The sequence below is a fragment of the Panulirus ornatus genome, chromosome 4, assembly GCF_036320965.1.
Source record: "Panulirus ornatus isolate Po-2019 chromosome 4, ASM3632096v1, whole genome shotgun sequence".
In the NCBI taxonomy this organism is placed as follows: Eukaryota; Metazoa; Arthropoda; class Malacostraca; order Decapoda; family Palinuridae; genus Panulirus; species Panulirus ornatus.
The window spans coordinates 66,979,559-67,006,511 of record NC_092227.1 but is presented as its reverse complement, the minus strand read 5'-3'; the positions used below and the strand labels follow the sequence as shown (position 1 = coordinate 67,006,511).

The 26,953-nt window shown below is 40.4% G+C and overlaps 1 protein-coding gene across 10 annotated transcripts in view; it reads left to right on the top strand.

Moving 5' to 3' along the window:
- The window catches only part of LOC139766910 (uncharacterized), a 218,086-nt gene that overhangs the window by 32,128 nt on the left and 159,005 nt on the right, over positions 1–26,953 (top strand). For all 10 annotated transcript variants that reach the window (XM_071695966.1, XM_071695950.1, XM_071695941.1 and 7 more), the window contains exon 2: positions 22,449–22,661. In XM_071695966.1, coding sequence (XP_071552067.1) covers positions 22,449–22,661 — 213 coding nt within the window. The remainder of the gene's footprint in view (positions 1–22,448; positions 22,662–26,953) is intronic.

The window sequence follows — 26,953 nt, the reverse complement described above, 5'->3', positions numbered from 1 at the left end:
ATATGTTCGAAAATATGGATATGGGTATTTGATAGAAAAAAAGAAGCTTATAACCCTTAATCATACTACAACAATATCCTCGACAGGAGAATGTCGAAAGAATGCTTGAGAGCCAGTTTTTATCTGCCTTCCCATTTCGACCAGATTTGTGCTAAGGCCTGCAGTGTATAGCGTCCTGCTATCTATATTTTTATTTTTTTATTTTTAGCGGAACCTTGTAAAATTAGTTGAACTCGTAGTCATAAGATGAAAAAGCAGAAGTATTATACAGAAATATAATTGTGTGATTATTTCTTTAAAAAGAGCACATGATTTAATCATGGAAAGTTTAACTGGTGCTGGTTTGAAGAAAAGTGGAAATATTATAAGTAAGAATGTAACATTTAGTGACCACAAGATTTTAAAAGAAAGTTGGATTCCGACGTAAATGCTTTGTTATGATCTGGTTTTCATAAAAAAGCAAGGAATGTAATATACGTAATTCATATACTTTAATTCCTTTGATTGTTATTTAATATTGATCATTGGGTAGAAGACCAATGCGACGCTGGTAATATACATATGGATATGTGGATCAGTAGACGTTGAATGTTTACCCGTTTTTTCAAAGTAAGCTTCAGGATGGGGAACAGCGTTGGGTTTTATACAGTGAACCATGACCGTAACCCCAGCAGGGTCAGCAGTCCTAATCTCAGTGACCTGGACATGCTGACTGATCCTGGAGGTGGGTCCATCAACGTCCAGCGTCTTTCAGTCACCTGTCTGGACTCAGATTATGACATTCCTCATAAGGCTTACATGGAAACCGCCCAGTCGATTGACATTGATGGTACCATTTCCAATCACAGTATCGGTTCCTTTGGCAGTGAATTTTCTGTGAAGTCTTGTCCAGAAACCAGGAGGAGCGTGAGGACTATAAACTTTAAGTCTTTCTGTCCTGGAAGTAAACTTGGTCTTTCTGCTGAGACTTTCAACCTACAGAGCCATGATGTCTGGAAGGACGCGGACAGCGACGCTTCCAGTCAACCCTACGTTGATACCTTCCAGGAAGTCACCGAGGCAGTGAAGATCAAGATTCTGCAGAACGATATCATTAAGCCAAACTTATTAGAGACCTGCTTAGATGAATCCACCTCAAACGAACACCAGGGTGAGCATCCAGACCCACATGAAATAGATGCTGGCTCCAGTACCAGCAGACACCCGGATCATTACATTCCAGCTCACTCAACTAAAGTTATTGAGTCCCTCTTGCTGGAACTGCAAGAAGGGGACGAGCACTCGTGCGCAACACCGCCCAGTAAAACGTTGAAAACAGTGGATGATCATGTAGCCAACGAGCGCCCTGTTGTCTACACAGCGACGAACGCAGCAGATTGGAGACTGGGTACCATCCTGGAAGAGTCTGGAAAACACCAAAGGAAAGACTCTGGGTCAGACTCTGAGGTTAACAAGCCTAAAGTTAGCTTGGACAAATATAACTCGAGTGACGACGAAGACGGGCTGACCATAGGAAGTGTTGTGAACGCAACCGACATTGATGCCGAGAGAGAGAAGGAGGAAGGAATCCAAATGTGTCTCGAACCATACGAGGAGAAAATCGAGAAAATCGAAGAGTGTCTCATGAATAGCAGCGACAGCCATGCTAGTGCCAACGACAAGTTGAGAGCGGAGGCTGCAGACCAAAGTCGCAGTGTGGATGTCTCGGCCGTCATCGGAGGCAACCACAACATAACCTACTTGCGATTTGGCGCTGGGCTCGAGGACGACGTGTCAAGCGTCGTAGCCTCCGAGTACTCGCAGTGTGGCGTCTGCGCCACTCACACGACTCTCTTTGCCGAAGATGCACTCGTCAGCGAGCTACATATGATCATTAATGACTACACTTCATCGGCTACCGAACACGTAAGACAAGAAGTGGCTGGGCGGAACGAGAAACAAGAAGAATCCAACGTACACCAACACCATGGAAAAGTAATAGTGCAGGTAGCAGGAGGGAGAGGAGAAGGAGAGAATGAGAGCGAAGATGAGAGTGAGAGGCATCAGGAGGCAGCCATAGAGATCACAGAAGTGAAGGAAAATAGGCGACAGTTTTACATGCGAAGTTCCACAGTTGGTGCTCCCACAAGCCTCGTTACTGCAAACACAGGTAGTCTCTCCGGCCTTCCAGTCATCATAATGTATATAACGTTACTAAGCAGGTTAACATGCTCTTGCACACGACGGTACTGCAGTGCACACCTGTGCCACCTATGGGTATGATTGTCTAACCTTTTAACCTTACCCTCAAGCGTCAGTTTGAAGGGTCGGGCCGTCTTGCTCAAGGTATTGAGTCACTTTTTGTATTGTGTTGTATACATATTGATATTATCATAAAGTGGTTCTTTTTCATTGTGTTATGATATATCATGAGGCCGCTCCGTCTTCAAGTTAATCATGTCGAAATTATATTTCTATAATTACATCAATATTGAACGAAAATGCATAACCCCTTTACAACATCCTTCTTTGAATTACTTAATTCCCGTTCATAGAAAATATAATTTCGACATGATTAACTGAAGACGGAGCAACCCAAAAATATAATATGATATATAAAAAAAAGTTTCACGTGGAGAAATATGTTAAGGCGTCCAAATTTTCGATTTGAAAAACTCGTATTAGGGAAAGGGGAATCGTCTTGTCAATAGTTATATACACACACACACACATATATATATATATATATATATATATATATATATATATATATATATATATATATATATATATATATATATATATATATATATATAACTTTGTTAGGAATTAAGGATTTTAACCCCCTTGCATGTTGGATGCGATTAATCCCTTTTTGTTCTGCAAGCGATTGCTTACATTTACAAACCGAATTCTTTTAAAACGTATTTTCATAAGAACAAAGAACATCACCGGTGCGTTCATTGGAAATCTAACTTTTATTTCTGTAAATTTCCAGTAGTGATATGTTTCCCTCTCATATTCCTTTACCAAGAGAAACCTGTGGCTGGGAATCCGCCCTCGACCTTTCACCAGTAATACTAGAAGTGTGTGTGTGTGTACCCTCTTACCGTTACACTGACGTGCTTGGGCGACTAAGGCTTTTCCCAACGTTAGTTAAGTTAGAGTAAGCTCGACTGGTTAACGTTAAGTACTCAGAGAGAGTGCTAGGCTAGGGAAGTGGTTACTTCAGGATGGGCTAGGTCGTGCCGTGGCAGCATTGGTTGGGTTACGTTGGGTGTTACATTAGGCTTGGTTTTCTGAGGCTTTGTTACATTAGGGTTGGTTAACGTTGGTTAGGTGAGACTAAGTTAGGTAGGAGGATCAAAATAACATCCAATACATCGTGTACATTAGGCCTCCCTTCACAATCTTGCAAAAAAACTTCGGCTAGGCTTGGCTACCGTAGGTCCTAGTCCTTTTATATAATAAAATGTCACCCAAGACTTCGTTCAAATTTGGTGGTAATCTTTTTTCCCTTTTTTTTCCTCGTTCATATGTGGCTGAACTTACTCTTTCATTCGAATTCAGTGACAAGGAATAGTAAGCAGTTACTGTGCTAACTGGATTGGGTGTTGGTACTTTTCAGTGCAGTGCAACACAAGATGCATTTAGTATGGTTCTTTGTTGAAAGAGTTTAATTACACGTCAGGAAATATGTCATTATACTCAGACCCCCAACATCCTAAAGGACGGTCTCTTCCTCTAGGATCCCCCTCATAATAGCTTATTATTATTATTTTTATTATTATTATTATTATTATTATTATTATTATTATTATTGTTGTTGTTGTTGTATGCTTGTTCGTCCTTCATGCTTCAGCGAGGTGACACAGGAACTGAGTCATCGAAGGAAAATTTTACAAATATTATTATTATTATTATTATTATTATTATTATTATCATCATCATCATCATCATCATCATCATCATCATTATCATTTTTATCATAGAACTGTAGAGTGTACTGTCTTATGAGAGCCTAAAACTGCTGTTATATTATTCACCTCTTAAGGACAAGGATACAACCCTTGGGTTTTATCGACTGGTATTTGACCTGAGGATCCTTAAAGGTCAGGTTAAAGGCCTGACCATCATACCCAAGAGTATGCTCAAGTTTTACCGTCGTGTTTAAGGGCTCGTCAGTCTGTTTTTCTCAGCAATATTTACTCGGTCACATTAAATTTTACAAATGTAATTTTTAATATTGCAAACATGACTTAGTGTTACGAAGGCACCTGTTGCTCTGTTATAGTATATTAAAGAATTGGTCGATAGAAAAGAAAGGTTGGGTACGACCCAGGGACACTTGTTTTCCAATGATTTCTTTTCAGAATTAAGCATTGTAAGGTGGACTATACTCCCAAGCATTTCCTTTATTATGTAACCTCTTGAGCGCGACATTGCAATCCGTTAACACGACAGTAGTACGACCCCCTGGATATTATTATGGCCCGACAGATCATACACCAGATCATCATACGGGTCGTACCGCCTTGATGAAGGATCGCACCGTCGTTTTCAAAACGTTATGGTGATTGTAAATGTGATCATTCTGGAAGGAACAAGTTATATCAGACATACAAATTATTGGAATGTTACAATATTGAAAAAAAAAAAAAGGCCAGACACTGATAATGCAATTATGGGTAGCATATAATGCAGGAGAGTGAAACTGTAAAGAAACGAACATTAGCATTCATGATTTTTCCCAGTCATTCTAAGTTAATCTGCTCTCGTGATATAGGGATAATGATATTAATGCTTTTTGCAGATTACTGCAGGTTTGATCATACATGTACTTGCCGTTATGGGTTTGGGTGATGTTTTCTGACACGAGAGTACATTAGACATTTGATGGGATTTTATGAAATACCACCCCATAAGATAGATCTTTGCCCTGAAATATTAGATTCCCTGCTTGCTGGTATCAATTTAATTGTACAATGGTTAAGCAGATAATTTTGACGAAAATCGTAACCGAAAAGTTGAGGACCGCTTTTGCGTTTTATCCCTGGTCAAGTGAGTCAAGTTTGTAAAATCATGTCACTAAACCTATGGGCTTTGGAAAATGTGAATGTTACTGTCGTTTGTACATGGATTATGTTGTAACTTGTATGTATACATTTTTTTCTCCAATGTAAAAATACCCTGGCCCTTTTTTCCTGTATCACCAATGCCATACACATCTTTTCCTATTATTCCTATGGGACGATGACTCCCTGGGTCCCTGTGTCCACCGTTCACCCTCCTGTACTCATTTGTATACAGGTAATGTAAGAAAATACGTTGCTTGGTAGAACTTTAATCGGTTCAAAGTTTTTCTTCTGTGAAATATGTATCGGATTGAGATTTCTTCGAAGCTCCTCATTTGGTTTGTATTGTAATGTACTTTGGGAATACTGTCGTGTCGCGACCTGAGACGTGCTGACGAAAGAGGGTTTGTTGAGAATCCCTAAACGTGATAATTCCTCTGTAAAGTTCAACGTGTCCAGTACGAACACTTGGGCGTTTCAAAAAGAAATTCGTTTGGTGCATTACAGAGGATCGACTCTGTAACTAGCACAAGTCAGGATCCTCGTAGTATCCGTAATATAAGATGAGACTGTCTTATTCCTTAATATATTGTGCATTGAATTAAAGAAAAAAAAATCATTCGTCAGTCACCTGTGTATTCTTAGTGAGATTGTCTGGTGTCGAGTGTGGTTGCCATTAGATCTCTGAGGTTTTCATTGCTTTTTGTTCATAGGTTTTTGTTATTTTCTTTTCAGTTCTTGTATCTAGTAGAATATGGATATGACTGAATTGAAATTGTGTTTAACAGTATTATCAATGAGATATATTCAAGGGTGCCTGTCTTTGTAGGGGTACCTCAAGACAGTGCATCATCAGCACTGTCCACAATTGTGTCAGTGATCTGCCCAGGGTATCTTACTGTTCCACTTACTCGTGGCCTCATGAAAACATATGACTAGATTAATCAGTAAACCGACTCCTAGCAAAGGGATAATACTTCCAGAATATTTAAAAGCAAAGGCAGTAGACCTGTTGAACACAAAAGTAGATATTTGAACCACTGTGAAACATATTAATCACAAGTTTTAAACAGTAAGAAAAAAAATTATTGAAGTTAATGGATAAAGAAGCAGCCACCGAGCTGTTCACGTCTTAAACCAAAGCTAGAATATGCTTATGTTGGTAAACTTCCATTAAGAAGCAAATAGTGCTAATAGAGAATGTCTAGAGGAGAGCAACAAATATGTTACCAGAATTAAGAGAGATGAGTTACAGGGAAAAGCTTGGGGCCTTAAGTTTGCCCAGCTTGGAGGAGAGAAGAGCGAGAGGTGACCAATGAACAGTTCGAGAGATGCAGGGATAAAACAATTAGAGGACACAACGGGAAATTAAGCCTGAACCTTGTTCGAGAAGGTGTAGAGAAGTACTTTTATTGTATAAGAGTAATGGATAAGTAAGTAGAAAAAAAAACGGTTTGAGACTATGTGAGTGTGGACAGGACACAGAGGTTTAAAAATTTGTAAGAGGAGAAAGTTCAAAAGATGGGGCCCTACGATTGATGAACTCTCACCGTACTGTGCATATTGGTAATGACACGAGTTTGAAACTCCCTCCCCGTACAGTGCAAATAGTTAATTAATGAACGAGGTAGTTACACAAAAAGGCATTCATCCTGAGCACGATGGTACGACCCTTGGGTATGATTATCTGGCTCTATTCTGTTGATGTGAAGAAAAGAACTTGAAAACTTGTCCCCTATGGTTCAGGTCAAAGGCCAGGACTTCTTGTAGGGTGATGTTAGCACACAGATGTGTTCAGTTTGTGAGAGTACTGGAGCGTTGAAGAGTTGTCATCGTCTCTTATCTTAAAGGTCCGCATGATCCACCCCACCATCTTGTTGGAAGAGGCAGTCTGTTGCTTTGTTTTGTTCGCTGGTGGTAGAATCTTCATACATTATATAAACGTCTTTTTCCGTTCGGTATACCATATTGCTATTGTTTCCTTCATTCTCCCCGTACCGGAAGAGTTAGAACTTATTCCCTTTGAAAAGCATTTGAGGGTCACGCTACTTGCGGTGGCCCAGCGCCTTTGTTATGTTACTTAGTAGTCTTCCATTGTTATCTTCTGACTAGATTTACATACTTATCCTAGTGTTATCTGCGAAGGATGACATGAAGCTGTGACTCGTTCGTGCATCGATGTCAGATTATAATGAAAACGAGAAAATAAAGGGTTGCAAATGCAGTTCCTTAGGGATCACCATTTTCACTGAGCAGAACCTGTAAATGGCCTGATATATCCAAGATCGTGTTGTGATATTTCACTTCAGAAATGATATATCCAACTTTCAGATTTCCATGTATTACCAGAATACGCACATAATGTGCCATGATGACACCATGGTCACATTTATCGAATGGCAGCCCACTATGTATATATCATTTTGTCTGTTCTTCGTCGCCTCTATAGATTTATCATAGTTGTCAAGGATGAGAGAAAATTCATATTGTCGTGAAACCAAGCAGTTTTGGTTATGTACCTTTCTAGAATCTTTAAAGTAACTTAATTTACAACGTGGGCCTCTCTCAAAGATTTTAATTATGTGCCACGTCATTGCTGTCTTAATGTGAGTCTTTCCATTGGAGGATATTTTCTCTTATGTTAGCTGAGACGGCACGGGCAGCCGAGGCCAGTCAGTTTGCTTCTTTCACATTCCTCCTGGCGTGTTACTCTGACTAGCAAGTTCAGGCACAATTTCGTGCTAGGTAGTAATCGCACCGAAGCCTGCTTTCGCTCTCTCCCATCCTCCTCACCTCGCGCTTACTTGGACTGCATCGCATCATCCACCATGAAGCTTTGGGGTTTGCTCAAGTCTCTCTGTAAGCTGATACAATCCTCGTCGCCCTTCATTTCCCATATGACATCACTCATTAACTCTATAACGTCCTATTCCAGTCCATCAGGCAAGACATCTATTACACACACGAAAAGTAGTAGTGGGCTTAAATCTGAGCCCTGCGGTACGCCACATGCAACCCCAGCTTATCCCGGGGATGCACGTCTTATCTATGTTCTTTGCTCCCATCCGCCAAGGTAATGATTCGGTCGTCATGTCGCAGTTAGGTGGTTGTGGTAGGAGTAACTTGGCTGTTATGCTGAATGTTGGCTGATCATAGGCAGCGAGAAGGTTATTGTGAAGGCTGGTGCATCTGCTTGAATATCATACTGTACGTGCGCAAATTCTATGATGATTGTAAACGAATTTCCAATACAAAGTTTCTTTGCTGATGAAAGGATTTGGGTTATTCCCGAGTCCTGAGATGAAAGTAGGCGAAGCTGTTTGTGGAAGTAAAGGTGAAGGAAATTAAAACTGGTGGTCTAGTGTGAAGTACAGAAATATGTTGTAAATGACTCATTTGGTATTTGGATTTCAAACTTTCAACTTTTTTTCACAAATATACATAGTAAGTCATATAGTTTACAGGGAGATTAGATATATGTTGTCTGAAAATATTAGAGCATAAGTCGAGGGTGTGGATAAGGCAGTAAAAGGTTCGAGCAAACATGAAGTTAAATATCGGGAATATGTTATATAGTTGAAATTAGCATTAACTGTGGGTATGTTTGGTTAGACACACATGCGACCTCCTCACAGCAGTGGGTGAAGTTGGTACCAGACTTATTTACAATATGGCATTATTGACAGTATGGCGTTATGGCAGCTAATGCAGACGGTTAGGGCAGCATCAGACCTGGTTACAGCAACAGTGTTGGACAGTGTGTGTGTGTGTGTGAGAGAGAGAGAGAGAGAGAGAGAGAGAGAGAGAGAGAGAGAGAGAGAGAGAGAGAGAGAGAGAGAGAGAGAGAGTGTTAGTTTAGTGAGGTAATAGTAAAAAGACGTACAACTGATTCTAAGAGAAATGCCTGTAAGCTTTTCCTGGTCTGTCATAGACTTAAAAGTGTATACCAGAGCTCTTCTTATACAGTCCAAGCTACTGATTGCAACTGTTCCAATCGGTAAATTATTCTTTATGTTAACAATTCAATCCTGACGAAGGAAAAGTATTTCATTCACCTCATGCGAAGTAAAATGTTTGCCTACGAGTAAGTATCCATTACTATGAGTGATTTCATTTTGTTAGCTGAGTCGGCACGGTCAGCTGAGGTCCTAATCAAGGTCATCTCGTTAAGGCTGTATGTATGAGCTAAGTACCCATTCTATCGACCAATCTCTTGGGGGTGGATGAACAGCTGGGTTGTCTGTGGACCGACTGCCGCAGTCAGGATTGGAAGCTATGCGCTCGATCTTGGGTGGCCCGTGAGTGTGTCACGGTCAAGAGTGCTAACCCATTACACCACGGGAATCCATATTTCAGTAGCTTGTTATATTGAGAATATTAACTTCGTTTTCTATGCCAGGTAGATTCATGTCGTTTAGCGGGATGTTATTGATTTTTTTTTTTTTTTTCCAGTTTGGGAACCATCTCTCTGGTATGCCGTTGTACTCTCTCCATTTTTCTCGTGTCTGTTTTTTTCTTCGAGCTGGCTGACGGAAACTGAACCATAGATTCCAGGGGGATACACACTGATGACTTGTTAAGAATGAGGGAACCTTCCTTAGACTTAATTGGAAAGCTCAGCCTATGAATCCAAGAATTTGACGTGCCCTTAGCATTCTCATGCGCAGGTCACCGATGATTTATTCAGTGTCCCTTTCACTGCTTCTGCGCACCGCTTACTGAGCTGTAGGTCACTCAAGATTATTACAACCAAGTCTTTTTTTTTTTTTTTTCTCATTCATCTTTGTAGCTCATTTTTACTACTGATAAGGAAGACTTTGCACTATTGAAGTCACTGGCCAGGAGTGAGCTAAGTTCGTCAGTTTGTCTGTGTCATTTTGATGATGCAGATCTTCAGTTTCTGTTGTGGATGCATTTCTTGAAAATGTTCACATCTTAAGATACAACCCGGTATCACTGTCAGTATAATCACAAGTGCTGTGTCATCATGAAAGGTTATTACAACCAAGTTGTTTTCCTCGCGTATCCTTTGTAGCTCAACAATATTAATTCTAGCTTGACTTCTCATATTTACTTAGCATTCATCGCTACAGGAATTTATTTGTCAGGTGTGAGTTATTTATATATCACTTCAGGTAGTACTTTGTATGCCCATATGAAGGTACAAAATTTCGATTTCTACAATACGTGCTATATTTCTCAGCTTAGTAATGGAGCCATATAAATTTCACATCTTCAGACACAACCCATTATCACTGTGATTAACATATATTAAAAAAATGCAATCTTTACAAACTGAAAGTCTATAATCTGGTATTGTTTCATGACTATCAAATTGAGTAATTTCCCTGAGTGTTGATAGTTTCCTCAAAAGTAATTTGTCATCGATCACATTTGCCCAATATTTGTCTTGCCTCAACATAGATAACGAAGTCTTCATTTATAGCTAGAAATAAATCTACTGTGTTCGTTGTAATAAGTTGTACTTGTAAGTTTCTCAAATAAATGAAGTCACTTTTCAGTGTCATACGACCTTGACCAGCGGGTAGTTGGGAGGATCAAGTTGGGGGGGGGGAGAGTTGTCATCTGTGAGGATTATATATGAGTGTTTCAGTTTGTAGTAAACATTATACATGTTGTATGTAGTGTCTCGTGAGTTAACTTCATGAAATGATTTGCACTGACGTGAAAATATAGCCTGGGGATAATGTTGCCGTGATTCTGCTCTTCATTTTAAAGGTTTACTCATGTTTTTATAGGTAAGTTATGGAAAGTGAGCCCCCTCTCATTCTTTGGTTGACCAGTATTAAGAATTGGTCATAGAATGGATAGTGAAGGAAGGTAAAAAAAAAAAAAAACACCCACCCATGTCTGAGGATTGACCCGTTTCATTGGTTGATTTGTTAAACCGTTATGCAGACAAACTTTTAATTCTAGTCATGCTCTCATTATTCATAATTGCATGGCTTAACATAATACTAGTCTCTGATGTAACTAACTTCCTGTTTTTATCGTTAGAGAGCTTGTTATGAGCCTAAGACTTGGTTAGGAAAAGAAATTGAAGGTTTTTCTTCAGAGTGACATAATGTGAAGAAAGATAATTAAAGGTTTGCTTATCCCATAGACAGATATTAACCTATGCAGCTATATCTGTGTAGACAACAAGTATATCAAAGATTTTGGTATGTGCTTCTGGCTTGATGATATGCCCCTTGTGTATGACGGCCTGGGCTTTTAAGGATTAGGTCATGGGTCGCACCATCACACTCGAGAGACATAACTTTGTACTTAAGGACATAAGATTTCGTGAGAGATCCAGGTTTTTTTTTTTTTTTTCCATGATTCGAATTACAAAACTTCGTAACCAGAACTTGTCTAAAGGATCATTATTTATCGTACTGACGGTGTATTACAACACATTTTACATTACTCGTAAGTTTCCGTTATTATTGTTGTGATGACCTTTCTTTAGTCGACTGACTGTATCAATTAGTTTAATTTGTTTTACCAACAAGTTGAGTATGTATAGATATACAAATATATGCAAGTATAAGTCATGTTGTTAAGGTGGTCTTAGGGCCCAAATGTATTCAATACATAGTGTATAACCACAGCACGGGATTAGTTAATACCCCGTGGGGATTATATATGAGTCTCAGTTTGTGGTAAACATTATACGTTTTATATATATTATTATTTTTTTTATTATACTTTGTCGCTGTCTCCCGCGTTTGCGAGGTAGCGCAAGGAAACAGACGAAAGAAATGGCCCAACCCCCCCCATACACATGTATATACATACGTCCACACACGCAAATATACATACCTACACAGCTTTCCATGGTTTACCCCAGTCGCTTCACATGCCTTGATTCAATCCACTGACAGCACGTCAACCCCGGTATACCACATCGCTCCAATTCACTCTATTCCTTGCCCTCCTTTCACCCTCCTGCATGTTCAGGCCCCGATCACACAAAATCTTTTTCACTCCATCTTTCCACCTCCAATTTGGTCTCCCTCTTCTCCTCGTTCCCTCCACCTCCGACACATATATCCTCTTGGTCAATCTTTCCTCACTCATTCTCTCCAAGTGCCCAAACCACTTCAAAACACCCTCTTCTGCTCTCTCAACCACGCTCTTTTTATTTCCACACATCTCTCTTACCCTTACGTTACTCACTCGATCAAACCACCTCACACCACACATTGTCCTCAAACATCTCATTTCCAGCACATCCATCCTCTTGCGCACAACTCTATCCATAGCCCACGCCTCGCAACCATACAACATTGTTGGAACCACTATTCCTTCAAACATACCCATTTTTGCTTATATATATATATATATATATATATATATATATATATATATATATATATATATATATATATATATATATATATATATATATATATATAATCCTTGAGGATAGGGGAGAAAGAATACTTACCACGTGTTCCCTGCGTGTCGTAGGCGACTAAAAGGGAAGGGAGCGGGGGGGGGGGGGGGGGGGGCTGGAAATCCTCCCCTCTCGGTTTTTTTAATTTTCCAAGGGAAGGGACAGAGAGGGGGGGGGGGGTGGCCAGGTGAGGATCTTCCATCAAAGGTCCAGTCCTCTGTTCTTAACGCAACCTCGCTAATGCGGGAGAAGGCGAATAGTGTGAAAGAAAAGAAAAAGATATATATATATTTATTTTGCTTTGTCGCTGTCTCCCGCGTTAGCGAGGTAGCGCAAGGAAACAGACGAAAGAATGGCCCAATCCGCCCACATACACATGTATATACATACACGTCCACACACGCAAACATACATACCTATACATCTCAGTGTACACATATATATACACACACAGACATATACATATATACACATATACATAATTCATACTGTCTGCCTTTATTTGTTCCCACCGCCACCCCGCCACGCATGGAATAACAACCTCCTCCCCCCTCATGTGTGCGAGGTAGCGCTAGGAAAAGACACAAAAGCCCCCATTCGTTCACACTCAGTCTCTAGCTGTCATGTAATGATGCACCGAAACCACAGCTCCCTTTCCACATTTAGGCCCCACACAACTTTCCATGGTTTACCCCAGACGCTTCACATGCCCTGGTTCAATCCATTGACAGCACGTCGACCCCGGTATAGCACATCGTTCCAATTCACTCTATTCCTTGCACGCCTTTCACCCTCCTGCATTTTCAGGCCCCGATCACTCAAAATCTTTTTCACTCCATCTTTCCACCTAAAATCTTGTCTCCCACTTCTCCTCGTTCCCTCCACCTCTGACACATATATCCTCTTGGTCAATCTTTACTCACTCATTCTCTCCATATGACCGAACCATTTCAAAACACCCTCTTCTGCTCTCTCAACCACACTCTTTTTATTTCCACACATCTCTCTTACCCTTACATTACTTACTCGATCAAACCACCTCACACCACATATTGTCCTCAGACATCTCATTTCCAGCACATCCACCCTCCTGCGCACAATTCTATCCATAGCCCACGCCTCGCAACCATACAACATTGTTGGAACCACTATTCCTTCAAACATACCCATTTTTGCTTTCCGAGATAATGTTCTCGACTTCCAAACATTCTTCATTGCTCTCAGAATTTTCGCCCCCTCCCCCACCCTATGATTCACTTCCGATTCCATGGTTCCATCCGCTGCCAGATCCACTCCCAGATATCTAAAACATTTACTTCCTCCAGTTTTTCTCCATTCAAACTTACCTCCCAATTGACTTGACCCTCAACCCTACTGTACCTAATAACCTTGCTCTTATTCACATTTACTCTTAACTTTCTTCTTTCACACACTTTACCAAACTCAGTCACCAGCTTCTGCAGATTCTTACATGAATCAGCCACCAGCGCTGTATCATCAGCGAACAACAACTGACTCGCTTCCCAAGCTCTCTCATCCACAACAGACTGCATACTTGCCCCTCTTTCCAAGACTCTTGCATTCACCTCCCTAACAACCCCATCCATAAACAAGTTAAACAACCATGGAGACATCACACACCCCTGCCGCAAACTTACATTCACTGAGAACCAATCGCTTTCCTCTTTTCCTACACGTACACATGCCTCGACAAAAACTTTTCACTGCTTCTAACAACTTGCCTCCCACACCATATATTCTTAATACTCTCCACAGAGCATCTCTATCAACTCTATCATATGCCTTCTCCAGATCCATAAATGCTACATACAAATCCATTTGTTTTTCTAAGTATTTCTCACATACATTCTTCAAAGCAAACACCTGATCCACACATCCTCTACCACTTCTGAAACCACACTGCTCTTCCCCAATCTGATGCTCTGTACATGCCTTCACCCTCTCAATCAATACCCTCCCATATAATTACCAGGAATACTCAACAAACTTATACCTCTGTAATTTGAGCACTCACTCTTATCCCCTTTGCCTTTGTACAATGGCACTATGAAGCATTCCGCCAATCCTCAGGCACCTCACCATGAGTCATACATACATTAAATAACCTTACCAACCAGTCAACAATACAGTCACCCCCTTTTTTTTTAATAAATTCCACTGCAATACCATCCAAACCTGCTGCCTTGCCGGCTTTCATCTTCCGTAAAGCTTTTACTACCTCTTCTCTATTTACCAAATCATTTTCCCTAACCCTCTCACTTTGCACATATATATATATATATATATATATATATATATATATATATATATATATATATATATATATATATATATATATATATATGCACATATATATATTTTTTTTTCAAACTATTCGCCATTTCCCGCATCAGCAAGGTAGCGTTAAGAACAGAGGACTGGGCCTCTGAGGGAACATCCTCACCTGGCCCCTTTCTCTGTTCCTTCTTTTGGAAAATTAAAAAAAAAAAAAACAAGAGGGGAGGATTTCCAGCCCCCCGCTCCCTCCCCTTTTAGGCGCCTTCTACGACACGCAGGGAATACGTGGGAAATATTCTTTCTCCCCAATCCCCAGGGATATATATATATATATATATATATATATATATATATATATATATATATATATATATATATATATATATATATAATATAATATAATATAAAGAGTAGTGTGGTTTCAGAAGTGGGAGAGGATGTGTGGATCAGGTGTTTGCTTTGAAGAATGTATGTGAGAAATACTTAGAAAAGCAAATGGATCTGTATGCAGCAATTATGGATCTGGAGAGGGCATATGAAAGAGTTGATAGAGATGCTCTGTGGAGAGTATTAAGAATATATGGTGTGAGAGGCAAGTTGTTAGGAGCATTGAAAAGTTTTTATCGAGGATGTAAGGCATGTGTACTTGTAGGAAGTGAGGAAAGTGATTGGTTCTCAGTGAATGTAGGTTTGCGGCAGGGGTGTGTATTGTCTCCATGGTTGTTTAATTTGTTTATGGTTGGGGTTGTTAGGGAGGTGAATGCAAGAGTTTTGAAAAGAGGGGCAAGTATGCAGTCTGTTGTGGATGAGAGAGCTTAGGAAGTGAGTCAGTTGTTGTTCGCTGATGATACAAGGCTGGTGGCTGATTCGTGTGAGAAACTGCAGAAGGTGGTGACTGAGTTTGGTAAAGTGTGTGAAAGAAGAAAGCTGAAAGTAAATATGAATAAGAGCTAGGTTAATAGGTACAGTAGGGTTGAGGGACAAGTCAATTGGGAGGTAAGTTTGAATGGAGAAAAACTGGAGGAAGTGAAGTGTTTTAGATATCTGGGAGTGGATCTGGCAGCGGATGGAACCATGGAAGCGGAAGTGAATCATAGGGTGGGGGAGGGGGCGAAAGTTCTGGGAGCGTTGAAGAATGTGTAGAAGTCGAGAACATTATCTCGGAAAGCAAAAATGAGTATGTTTGAAGGAATAGTGGTTCCAACAATGTTATATGGTTGCGAGGCGTGGGCTATTGGTAGAGTTGTGCGGAGGAGGTGGATGTGCTGGAAATGAGATGTTTGAGGACAATATGTGGTGTGAGGTGGTTTGATCGAGTAAGTAATGTAAGGGTAAGAGAGATGTGTGGAAATAAAAAGTGTGGTTGAGAGAGCAGAAGAGGGTGTTTTGAAATGGTTTGGTCACATGGAGAGAATGAGTGAGGAAAGATTGACCAATAGGATATATGTGTCAGAGGTGGAGGGAACGAGAAGTGGGAGAACAAATTTTAGGTGGAAAGATGGAGTGAAAAAGATTTTGAGTGATCGGGGCCTGAACATGCAGGAGGGTGAAAGGCGTGCAAGGAATAGAGTGAATTGGAACGATGTGCTATACCGGGGTCGACATGCCGTCAATGGATTGAACCAGGGCATGTGAAGCGTCTGGGGTAAACCATGGAAAGTTGTGTGGGGCCTGGATGTGGAAAGGGAGTTGTGGTTTCGGTGCATTATTGCATGACAGCTAGAGACTGAGTGTGAACGAATGTGGCCTTTGTTGTCTTTTCCTAGCGCTACCTCGCGCACATGAGGGGGGAGGGGATTGTTATTTCATGTGTGGCTGGGTTGCGATGGGAATGAATAAGGGCAGACAGTATGAATTATGTACATGTGTATATATGTATATGTCTGAGTGTGTATATATATGTATACGTTGAGATGTATAGGTATGTATATTTGCGTGTGTGGACGTGTATGTATATACATTTGTATGTGGTTGGGTTGGGCCATTCTTTCGTCTGTTTCCTTGCGCTACCTCGCTAACGCGGGAGACAGCGACAAAGCAAAAATAAATAAATGTATATATAGGAGAGGATCACAATTGAGTGCATGATCAAGTATATTCCTGCGAGTCTATTGGGAAATGAAACACGGTAAGTTCCTAGGCGCGCTTTCATGTAATAATCACATCGTCAGGGGAGTTACAAGAAAGGAATATAACAGTCAGTTGATATACAATGAAGAGACATACACTGTAGCTACTGCTATTTGGCGTCCTAGCTACGTCTCTTCGTTGTATATCAACCGACTTATATTTCTCGTATTTTCCCTAATGATGTGACTATTACACGAAAGTGCACTTGGGAACTTATCGTGTTTATTTCCCCGTGGACTCGTAGGAATATATATATATATATATATATATATATATATATATATATATATATATATATATATATATATATATATATATATATATATTTTTTTTTTTTTTTTTTTTTTTTTTTTTTTTTTTTTTACTATTCGCTATTTCCCGCGATAGCGAGGTAGCGTTAAGAACAGAGGACTGGGCCTTTGAGGGAATATCCTCACCTGGCCATCTCTGTTCCTTCTTTTGGAAAATTAAAAAAAAAAATAAAAGAACGAGAGGGGAGGATTTCCAGCCCCCCGCTCCCTTCCCTTTTAGTCGCCTTCTACGACACGCTTGGAATACGTGGGAAGTATTCTTTCTCCCCTATCCCCAGGGAATATATATATATATATATATATATATATATATATATATATATATATATATATATATATATATATATATATATATATATATATATATATATATGGATTTGTATGTAGCATTTATGGATCTGGAGAAGGCATATGATAGAGTTGATAGAGATGCTCTGTGGAAGGTATTAAGAATATATGGTGTGAGGATGTAAGGCATGTGTACGTGTAGGAAGAGAGGAAAGTGATTGGTTCTCAGTGAATGTAGGTTTGCGGCAGGGGTGTGTGATGTCTCCATGGTTGTTTAATTTGTTTATGGATGGGGTTGTTAGGGAGGTAAATGCAAGAGTTTTGGAAAGAGGGGCAAGTATGAAGTCTGTTGGGGATGAGAGAGCTTGGGAAGTGAGTCAGTTGTTGTTCGCTGATGATACAGCGCTGGTGGCTGATTCATGTGAGAAACTGCAGAAGCTGGTGACTGAGTTTGGAAAAGTGTGTGGAAGAAGAAAGTTAAGAGTAAATGTGAATAAGAGCAAGGTTATTAGATTTAATAGGGTTGAGGAACAAGTTAATTGGGAGGTGAGTTCGAATGGAGAAAACTGTAGTAAGTGAAGTGTTTTAGGTATCTGGGAGTGGATTTAGCAGCAAATATTAGGTACAGTAGGGTTGAGGGTCAAGTCAATTGGGAGGTGAGTTTGAATGGAGAAAGGCTGGAGGAAGTGAAGTGTTTTAGATATCTGGGAGTGGATCTGGCAGCGGATGGAACCATGGAAGCGGAGGTGGATCATAGGGTGGGGGAGGGGGCGAAAATCCTGGGGGCCTTGAAGAATGTGTGGAAGTCGAGAACATTATCTCGGAAAGCAAAAATGGGTATGTTTGAAGGAATAGTGGTTCCAACAATGTTGTATGGTTGCGAGGCGTGGGCTATGGATAGAGTTGTGCGCAGGAGGATGGATGTGCTGGAAATGAGATGTTTGAGGACAATGTGTGGTGTGAGGTGGTTTGATCGAGTGAGCAACGTAAGGGTAAGAGAGATGTGTGGAAATAAAAAGAGCGTGGTTGAGAGAGCAGAGGAGGGTGTTTTGAAGTGGTTTGGGCATATGGAGAGGATGAGTGAGGAAAGATTGACCAAGAGGATATATGTGTCGGAGGTGGAGGGAACAAGGAGAAGAGGGAGACCAAATTGGAGGTGGAAAGATGGAGTGAAAAAGATTTTGTGTGATCGGGGCCTGAACATGCAGTAGGGTGAAAGGAGGGCAAGGAATAGAGTGAATTGGAGCGATGTGGTATACCGGGGTTGACGTGCTGTCAGTGGATTGAATCAAGGCATGTGAAGCGTCTGGGGTAAACCATGGAAAGCTGTGTAGGTATGTATATTTGCGTGTGTGGGCGTATGTATATACATGTGTATGGGGGGGGGGGGTTGGGCCATTTCTTTCGTCTGTTTCCTTGCGCTACCTCGCAAACGCGGGAGACAGCGACAAAGTATAATAATAATAAAAAATATATATATATATATATATATATATATATTTATATATATATATATATATATATATATATATATATATATATATAGTCCACGGGGAAAATGAAACACGGTAAGTTCCCAAGTGCACTTTCGTGTAATAATCACATCATTAGGGAAAATACAAGAAAGAAATATAAGTCGGTTGGTATATAACGAAGAGACGTAGCTAGGACGCCAAATAGCAGTAGCTACAGTGTATGTCTCTTCATTGTATATCAACTGACTGTTATATTCCTATCTTGTAACGAAATATAAGTCAGCTTGATATACAACGAAGAGACGTACCTAGGACGCCCTTCGGTAAACAAGCGATTGTCCTAGACAGACAACGAGCGTATCATAAACTCATGTGGACAAGAAAGGGAATTGATTACAGATTTTATCAATTTCATTGTTGATAAAATTTGTAAACAACTCCCCCCCCCCCCCTTTGTCCACATAATAAGCTCATGACACGCTCGCTGTCTGTTCCGGATAACCATTTATTTACCAAATGGCGCCCCAGCCACGTCTGTTCGTTGTATATCAAGCTGACTTCCATCTTATCAACAATAGAATTGATAGAATTTGTAAACAATTCTCCTTTTTTTCCACATAATAAGTTTATGATACGCTCGTTCTCTGTCTTGGACAATTGCATGTTTACCAAATGGCTTCCTAGCTGCGCCTATTCGTTGTATATCAAGCTAACTTATAATTCTTTCATTTTCCCCGTGGACTCATAGGAATATACTTGATCCGAGGAAGGCATATGATAGGGTTGACAGAGATGCTTTGTGGAAGGTATTAAGAGTATATGGTGTGGGAGGTAAGTTGTTAGAAGCAATGAAATGTTTTTACCCAGGGTTTAAGGCATGTGTACGAGTAAGAAGAAAGGTGATTGGTTCCTGGTGAATGTCGATTTGCTGCAGGGGTGCGTAATGTCTCTATGGTTGTTTAATTTGCTTATTGATGAGGTGAATGGGAGGTGAATGCAAGAGTTTTGGAGAGAGGGACAAATATACAGTCTGTTGTGGCTGAGAGGGCATGGGAAGTGAGTCAGGTTTTCGCTGATGATACATCGCTGGTGGCTGATTCGGGTGAGAAATTGCAGAAGTTGGTGACTGAGTTTGGTAAAGTGTGTGAAAGAAGAAAGCTAAGAGTAAATGTGACGAAGAGCAAGGTTATTAGATTTAATAGGGTTGAGGAACAAGTTAATTGGGAGGTGAGTTCGAATGGAGAAAACTGTAGTAAGTGAAGTGTTTTAGGTATCTGGGAGTGGATTTAGCAGCAAATGAAACCATAGAATCGGAAGTGAGTCACAGGGTGGGGGAGGGGGCGAAGGTTCTGGGAGCATTGAAGAATGTGTGGAAGGCGAGAATGTTATTGAGAGCAAAAATGGTTATGTCTGAAGGAATAGTGTTTCCAACAATGTTATATGATTGTGAGGCATGGTCTATAGATAGGGTTGTGCAGAGATGGGTCGATGTGTTGGAAATGAAATGTTAAGGAGCGTGGTTGAAAGAGCAGAAGAGGGTGTGTTGAAATGGTTTAGTCACATGGAGAGAATGAGTGAGGAAAGATTGACAAAGAGGATATGTGTCAGAGGTAGAGGGAACGAGAAGTGGGAGACCAAATTAGAGGAGGAAGGATAGAGTGAAAAAGATTTTGAGCAATCGAGATCTGAACATACAGGAGGGTGAAAGGCTTGCAAGGAATAGAGTGAATTGGAACGATGTGGTATACTGGGGTTGATGTGAAGTTAATGGATTAAACCAGGGCTTGTGAAGTGTCTAGGGTAAACCATGTAAAGTTTTGTGGGGCCTGGACGTGGAAAGGGAGCTGTGGTTTCGGTGCATTAGACATGACAGCTAGAGACTGAGTGTGAAAAAAATGTGGCCTTTTTTGTCTTTTCCTAGCACTGCCTGGCACGTGCACATGGTGGGATGTGCTATTTCATGTGTGGCAATGGGAATAGATGAAGGCAGCAAGTATGAATATGTACATGTTTATATATGTCTGTATGTTATGTATTTATACGTTGAAATGTATAGGAGCCTTGAAGAATGTGTGGAAGTCGAGAACATTATCTCAGAAAGCAAAAATGGGTATGTTTGAAGGAATAGTGGTTCCAACAATGTTGTATGGTTGCAAGGCGTGGACTATGGATAGAGTTGTGCGCAGGAGGGTGGATGTGCTGGAAATGAGATGTTTGAGGACAATATGGGGTGTTAGGTGGTTTGATTGAGTAAGTAATAATAGGGTGAGAGAGATGTGTGGTAATAAAAAGAGTGTGGTTGAGAGAGCAGAAGAAGGTGTTTTGAAATGGTTTGGTCACATGGAGAGAATGAGTGAGGAAAGATTGACAGAGGATATATGTGTCAGAGGTGGAGGGAATGAGAAGTGGGAGACCAAATTGGAGGTGGAAAGATGGAGTGAAAAAGATTTTGAGTGATCGGGGCCTGAACATGCAGGAGGGTGAAAGGCGTGCAAAGAATAGAGTGAATTGGAATGATGTGGTATACCGGGGTCGACGTGCTGTCAATGGATTGAACCAGGGCATGTGAAGTGTGTGGGGTAAACCATGGAAAGTTGTGTGGGGCCTGGATGTGGAAAGGGAGCTGTGGTTTTAGTGCATTATTACATGACAGCTAGAGACTGAGTGTGAACGAATGGGGCCTTTGTTGTCTTTTCCTAGTAATACCTCGCATACATGAGGGGGTTGTTATTTCATGTGTGGCAGGGTGGCGATGGGAATGAATAAAGGCAGACAGTATGAATTATGTACATGTGTTTATATGTATATGTCTGTGTATGTATATATATGTATACGTTGAGATGTATAGGTATGTATATTTGCGCGTGTGGACGTGTATGTATATACATGTGTATGTGGATGGGTTGGGCCATTCTTTCGTCCGTTTCCTTGCGCTACCTTGCTAACGCAGGAGACTGCGACAAAGCAAAAAGAAAAGAAAAAAAGGCATTATATATGAGATAGGTTACAGAGGCAAACTGAGGGCCCTATATATATAATGCATAGACCCACACATATTAACGATTCGGTCAGTATGAAAGGAAGATAGCCACTTCCTTAGTCATTGGCCACATAGCAAGTACCTGGTAAAGATATTTAAGTCGCAGTATCAATTAGAAAACCTTCATTATGTTTACCGGCAGATAAATCCTTGCATTTGCAGATTTTTCAAAATATTACTACTGAACTGCTTATTTCGTTATGCAAATAGATTGTTCTGCTATAGCTGTTGATATACATTTATCTAGATACTAATACAAAAATAAGATCCAATTTATTTAGGCTTTTAATCTTATTTTGGTTGTTATAGTACCTGAATTCCTTGAAATTTCAGGGTGAGTTTAATGTTTCACAGGACTAGAGTAACCCTCCACCTCCAGATGCAGTAAGGCAAGATTTGGATCTTCTCTTGTTGATGTGCAATGTTACCAGTTGTTTCTATATCTGACAGACCACAGTGAGAGTTCGAGCAACCAGCTGGTGGAGGAACTGTCACAACTTCGCCTGGAGAACGAGAAGCTTTCTGCACGGAATCGTTCTCTTCAAAGTGAAGTGGAAGAACTGCGAAGGGTGAAGGAGAATATAGCTGAAGAAGACTTGCAGCTTAAGCCACGAATAAATGAAATGACGATAGAATTAACACATGCCAAGGAGGCTCTCTCAGGTAAATTACATTTTTATTATCAAAAGACAGTACATATCTTGCCAGGGTCATTAGTTATTTTGTCTGCCATACTGGGGAGTTGCTCATCTATGTATATATACTTTAAGGCTTGGTTGGTTACCACCCCTTTACTTCCAACAACAGGATGCTAACAAACTTCTTTCATTTCCTTAATTTTTTTTCTCTCTCTTGCTTCTCATGCTGAGTACTTCAGTAGTCTACCATCCTCTCTAAATTCCCAGATTATTTCAATATTGCTCTCTTTACTTGCAAAGTGAATGGAAGCTGTTCAAATCTGGTCATTATATCATAATGGCTGTTTGTTCCCATGTTATTCTTCCTTACAGCAGGAATGTCAGCCCTGCTGTATTTAATGAATCTCTCTTTAAATGCACCTCTGACCTTGCATAAATGCTTTGTCAGCAGCTTATATGTTGACTTACAGTGCCCATCTTTCTTTATACATTGTCTGTATTCTGTCTCATATTCAATGTGACTGCTTCATAGAATCCCAGCCATCTCCCTCAAAAAGCCAGAATTGTTACTAGCAAAACCATCAGTGTTAGTGACGACGTAAAGCCTGGAAGAAGCATAACTCCAGATATTCAGAAAATGGTATTTGCAAAACTAATGCACATAAGAGGAGCTAAGCTTATACATATAGTTCCGTTAGCTTGACTTTGCAAATTTGAAAGTTTTTGAAAGAGTAACAACACACAAAGGTCAACATGGATTTTTGCCTGGAAAAAGTACTCTGCACATCTAGTTAGTGGTTCGTTACAGTGACGTACATGAAAAGTTTATGTAAGGAAAGCAAATTTACTTTTCCTTGATTTTGCAGATGGATTTGATGTAGAACTTTACTTGAGAAATTAGTAGAACAAAATATTATGGGTAGGAAAGGAAGATGAATTATAGAAATTTAATTCTCAGAAAATTTACAGTAGTATCAGATAGAACCATACCTAATGAAGATGTTTTGTCAGAGGTACCATAAGGAATGGTATTAGCCTCAACTTTCTTTATAATGATGATGTCAGAAACTGACAGAAGTGTGAAAGCATACTAAAGAGCTTTTCTAGTGACAGTAGATTAATCAGATGATTGGATCAGGAGATGCAAAAAGACTTGGATGCAGTCTATAGATGGTCAGAAGGGAACTTGAGCAAAAATGTCAAGGAACAGTTAACAAAATATCAGTTCCTTCATTGAAAGGTCTTACAAGGAAACTAAGATTGAAGCAAACATCAAAGATTTTGAAGTAATGTGTGAAAAAGTTGAATCCAAGGGATATAATGATAGGATAATGCTTTCAAGCCAACTAATGAGTGATATGATAATGAGAATTTTTAGACAAGATACAGAAAACTAAAGATGAAGATGCTCATTGTATATTCAAAAGTGAAATTGAATACTGTTGTGATGTACAATAACCAGTCAAGTAGTAAGAATGCTGAAACAGTTTACAAGCATAATTGATGTTGGGAGCATATGAACTACTATCAGCAGTTAAAATAACTTAAACTCTACAGTCAAGAACAAAGAGAGAAATTTGTTATTATTTTTTTTTTTTTTTTCCGCTGTCTCCCACGTTTGCGAGGTAGCGCAAGGATACAGACGAAAGAAATGGCCCAACCCACCCCCATACACATGTATATACATATGTCCACACACGCAAATATACATACCTACACAGCTTTCCATGGTTTACCCCAGACACTTCACATGCCCTGATTCAATCCACTGACAGCACGTCAACCCCGGTATACCACATTGCTCCAATTCACTCTATTCCTTGCCCTCCTTTCACCCTCCTGCATGTTCAGGCCCCGATCACACAAAATCTTTTTCACTCCATCTTTCCACCTCCAATTTGGTCTCCCTCTTCTCCTCGTTCCCTCCACCTCCGACACATATATCCTCTTGGTCAATCTTTCCTCACTCATTCTCTCCATGTGCCCAAACCATTTCAAAACACCCTCTTCTGCTCTCTCAACCATGCTTTTTTTATTTCCACACATCTTTCTTACCCTTACATTACTTACTCGATCAAACCACCTCACACCACACATTGTCCTCAAACATCTCATTTCCAGCACATCCATCCTCCTGCGCACCACTCTATCCATAGCCCACGCCTCGCAACCATACAACATTGTTGGAACCACTATTCCTTCAAACATACCCATTTTTGCTTTCCAAGATAATGTTCTCGACTTCCACACATTCTTCAAGGCTCCCAGAATTTTCGCCCCCTCCCCCATCCTATGATCCACTTCCACTTCCATGGTTCCATCCGCTGCCAGATCCACTCCCAGATATCTAAAACACTTTACTTCCTCCAGTTTTTCTCCATTCAAACTCACCTCCCAATTGACTTGACCCTCAACCCTACTGTACCTAATAACCTTGCTCTTATTCACATTTACTCTTAACTTTCTTCTTTCACACACTTTACCAAACTCAGTCACCAGCTTCTGCAGTTTCTCACATGAATCAGCCACCAGCGCTGTATCATCAGCGAACAACAACTGACTCACTTCCCAAGCTCTCTCATCCCCAACAGACTTCATACTTGCCCCTCTTTCCAAAACTCTTGCATTCACCTCCCTAACAACCCCATCCATAAACAAATTAAACAACCATGGAGACATCACACACCCCTGCCGCAAACCTACATTCACTGAGAACCAATCACTTTCCTCTCTTCCTACACGTACACATGCCTTACATCCTCGATAAAAACTTTTCACTGCTTCTAACAACTTGCCTCCCACACCATATATTCTTAATACCTTCCACAGAGCATCTCTATCAACTCTATCATATGCCTTCTCCAGATCCATAAATGCTACATACAAATCCATTTGCTTTTCTAAGTATTTCTCACATACATTCTTCAAAGCAAACACCTGATCCACACATCCTCTACCACTTCTGAAACCACACTGCTCTTCCCCAATCTGATGCTCTGTACATGCCTTCACCCTCTCAATCAATACCCTCCCATATACTTTACCAGGAATACTCAACAAACTTATACCTCTGTAATTTGAGCACTCACTCTTATCCCCTTTGCCTTTGTACAATGGCACTATGCACGCATTCCGCCAATCCTCAGGCACCTCACCATGAGTCATACATACATTAAATAACCTTACCAACCAGTCAACAATACAGTCACCCCCTTTTTTAATAAATTCCACTGCAATACCATCCAAACCTGCTGCCTTGCCGGCTTTCATCTTCCGCAAAGCTTTTACTACCTCTTCTCTGTTTACCAAATCATTATTATTATTATACTTCTGCCCACATACACATGTATATACATAAACACCCACACATGCACATATACATACCCATACATTTCACCGTATACATACATATACATACACAGACAAATACATATATATACACATGTACACATCCACACTTGCTGCCTTCATCCATTCCCATCGCCACCCCGCCCCATGAAATGGCACCCTTCTTCCCCTGCGCGCGAGTTGAGGTAGCACTAGGAAAAGACAACACACTCAGTCTCTAGCTATCATGTGTAATGCACTGAAACCACAGCTCCCTTTCCACATCCAGGCCCCACAAAACTTTCCATGGTGTACCCCAGACACTTCACGTGCCCTAGTTCAATCCATTGACAGCAAGTCCACCAAGGTATACCACATCATTCCAATTCATTCTATTCCTTGCATCCCTTTCACCCCTCTATATGTTCAGACCCCAATTGCTCAAAATCTTTTTCACTCCATCTTTCCACCTCCAATTTGGTCTCCCACTTCTTGTTCCCTCCACCTCTGACACATATATCCTCTCTGTCAATCTTTCCAACCATTTGAATACACCCTCTTCTGCTCTCACCACCACACTCTTTTTATTACCATACATCTCTCTTACCCTTTCATTGCTTACTTGATCAAATCACCTCACACCACATATTGTCCTCAAACATCTCATTTCTAACACATCCACCCTCCTCCGTACAACCCTATCTATAGTCCACACCTCGCAACCATATAACATTGTTGGAACCACTGTTCCTTCAAATATACCCATTTTTGCTCTCCAAGATAACGTTCTCACCTTCCACACATTCTTTAACGCTCCCAGAACCTTCATCCCCTCCCTCACCCTATGACTCACTTCTGCAACCATGGTTCCATCCGCTGCCAAGTCCACTCCAAGATATCTAAAACACTTCACTTCCTCCAGTTTTTCTCCATTCAAACTTACCTCCCAGTTAACTTGTCTTTCAACCCTAATGAACCGAATAACCTTGC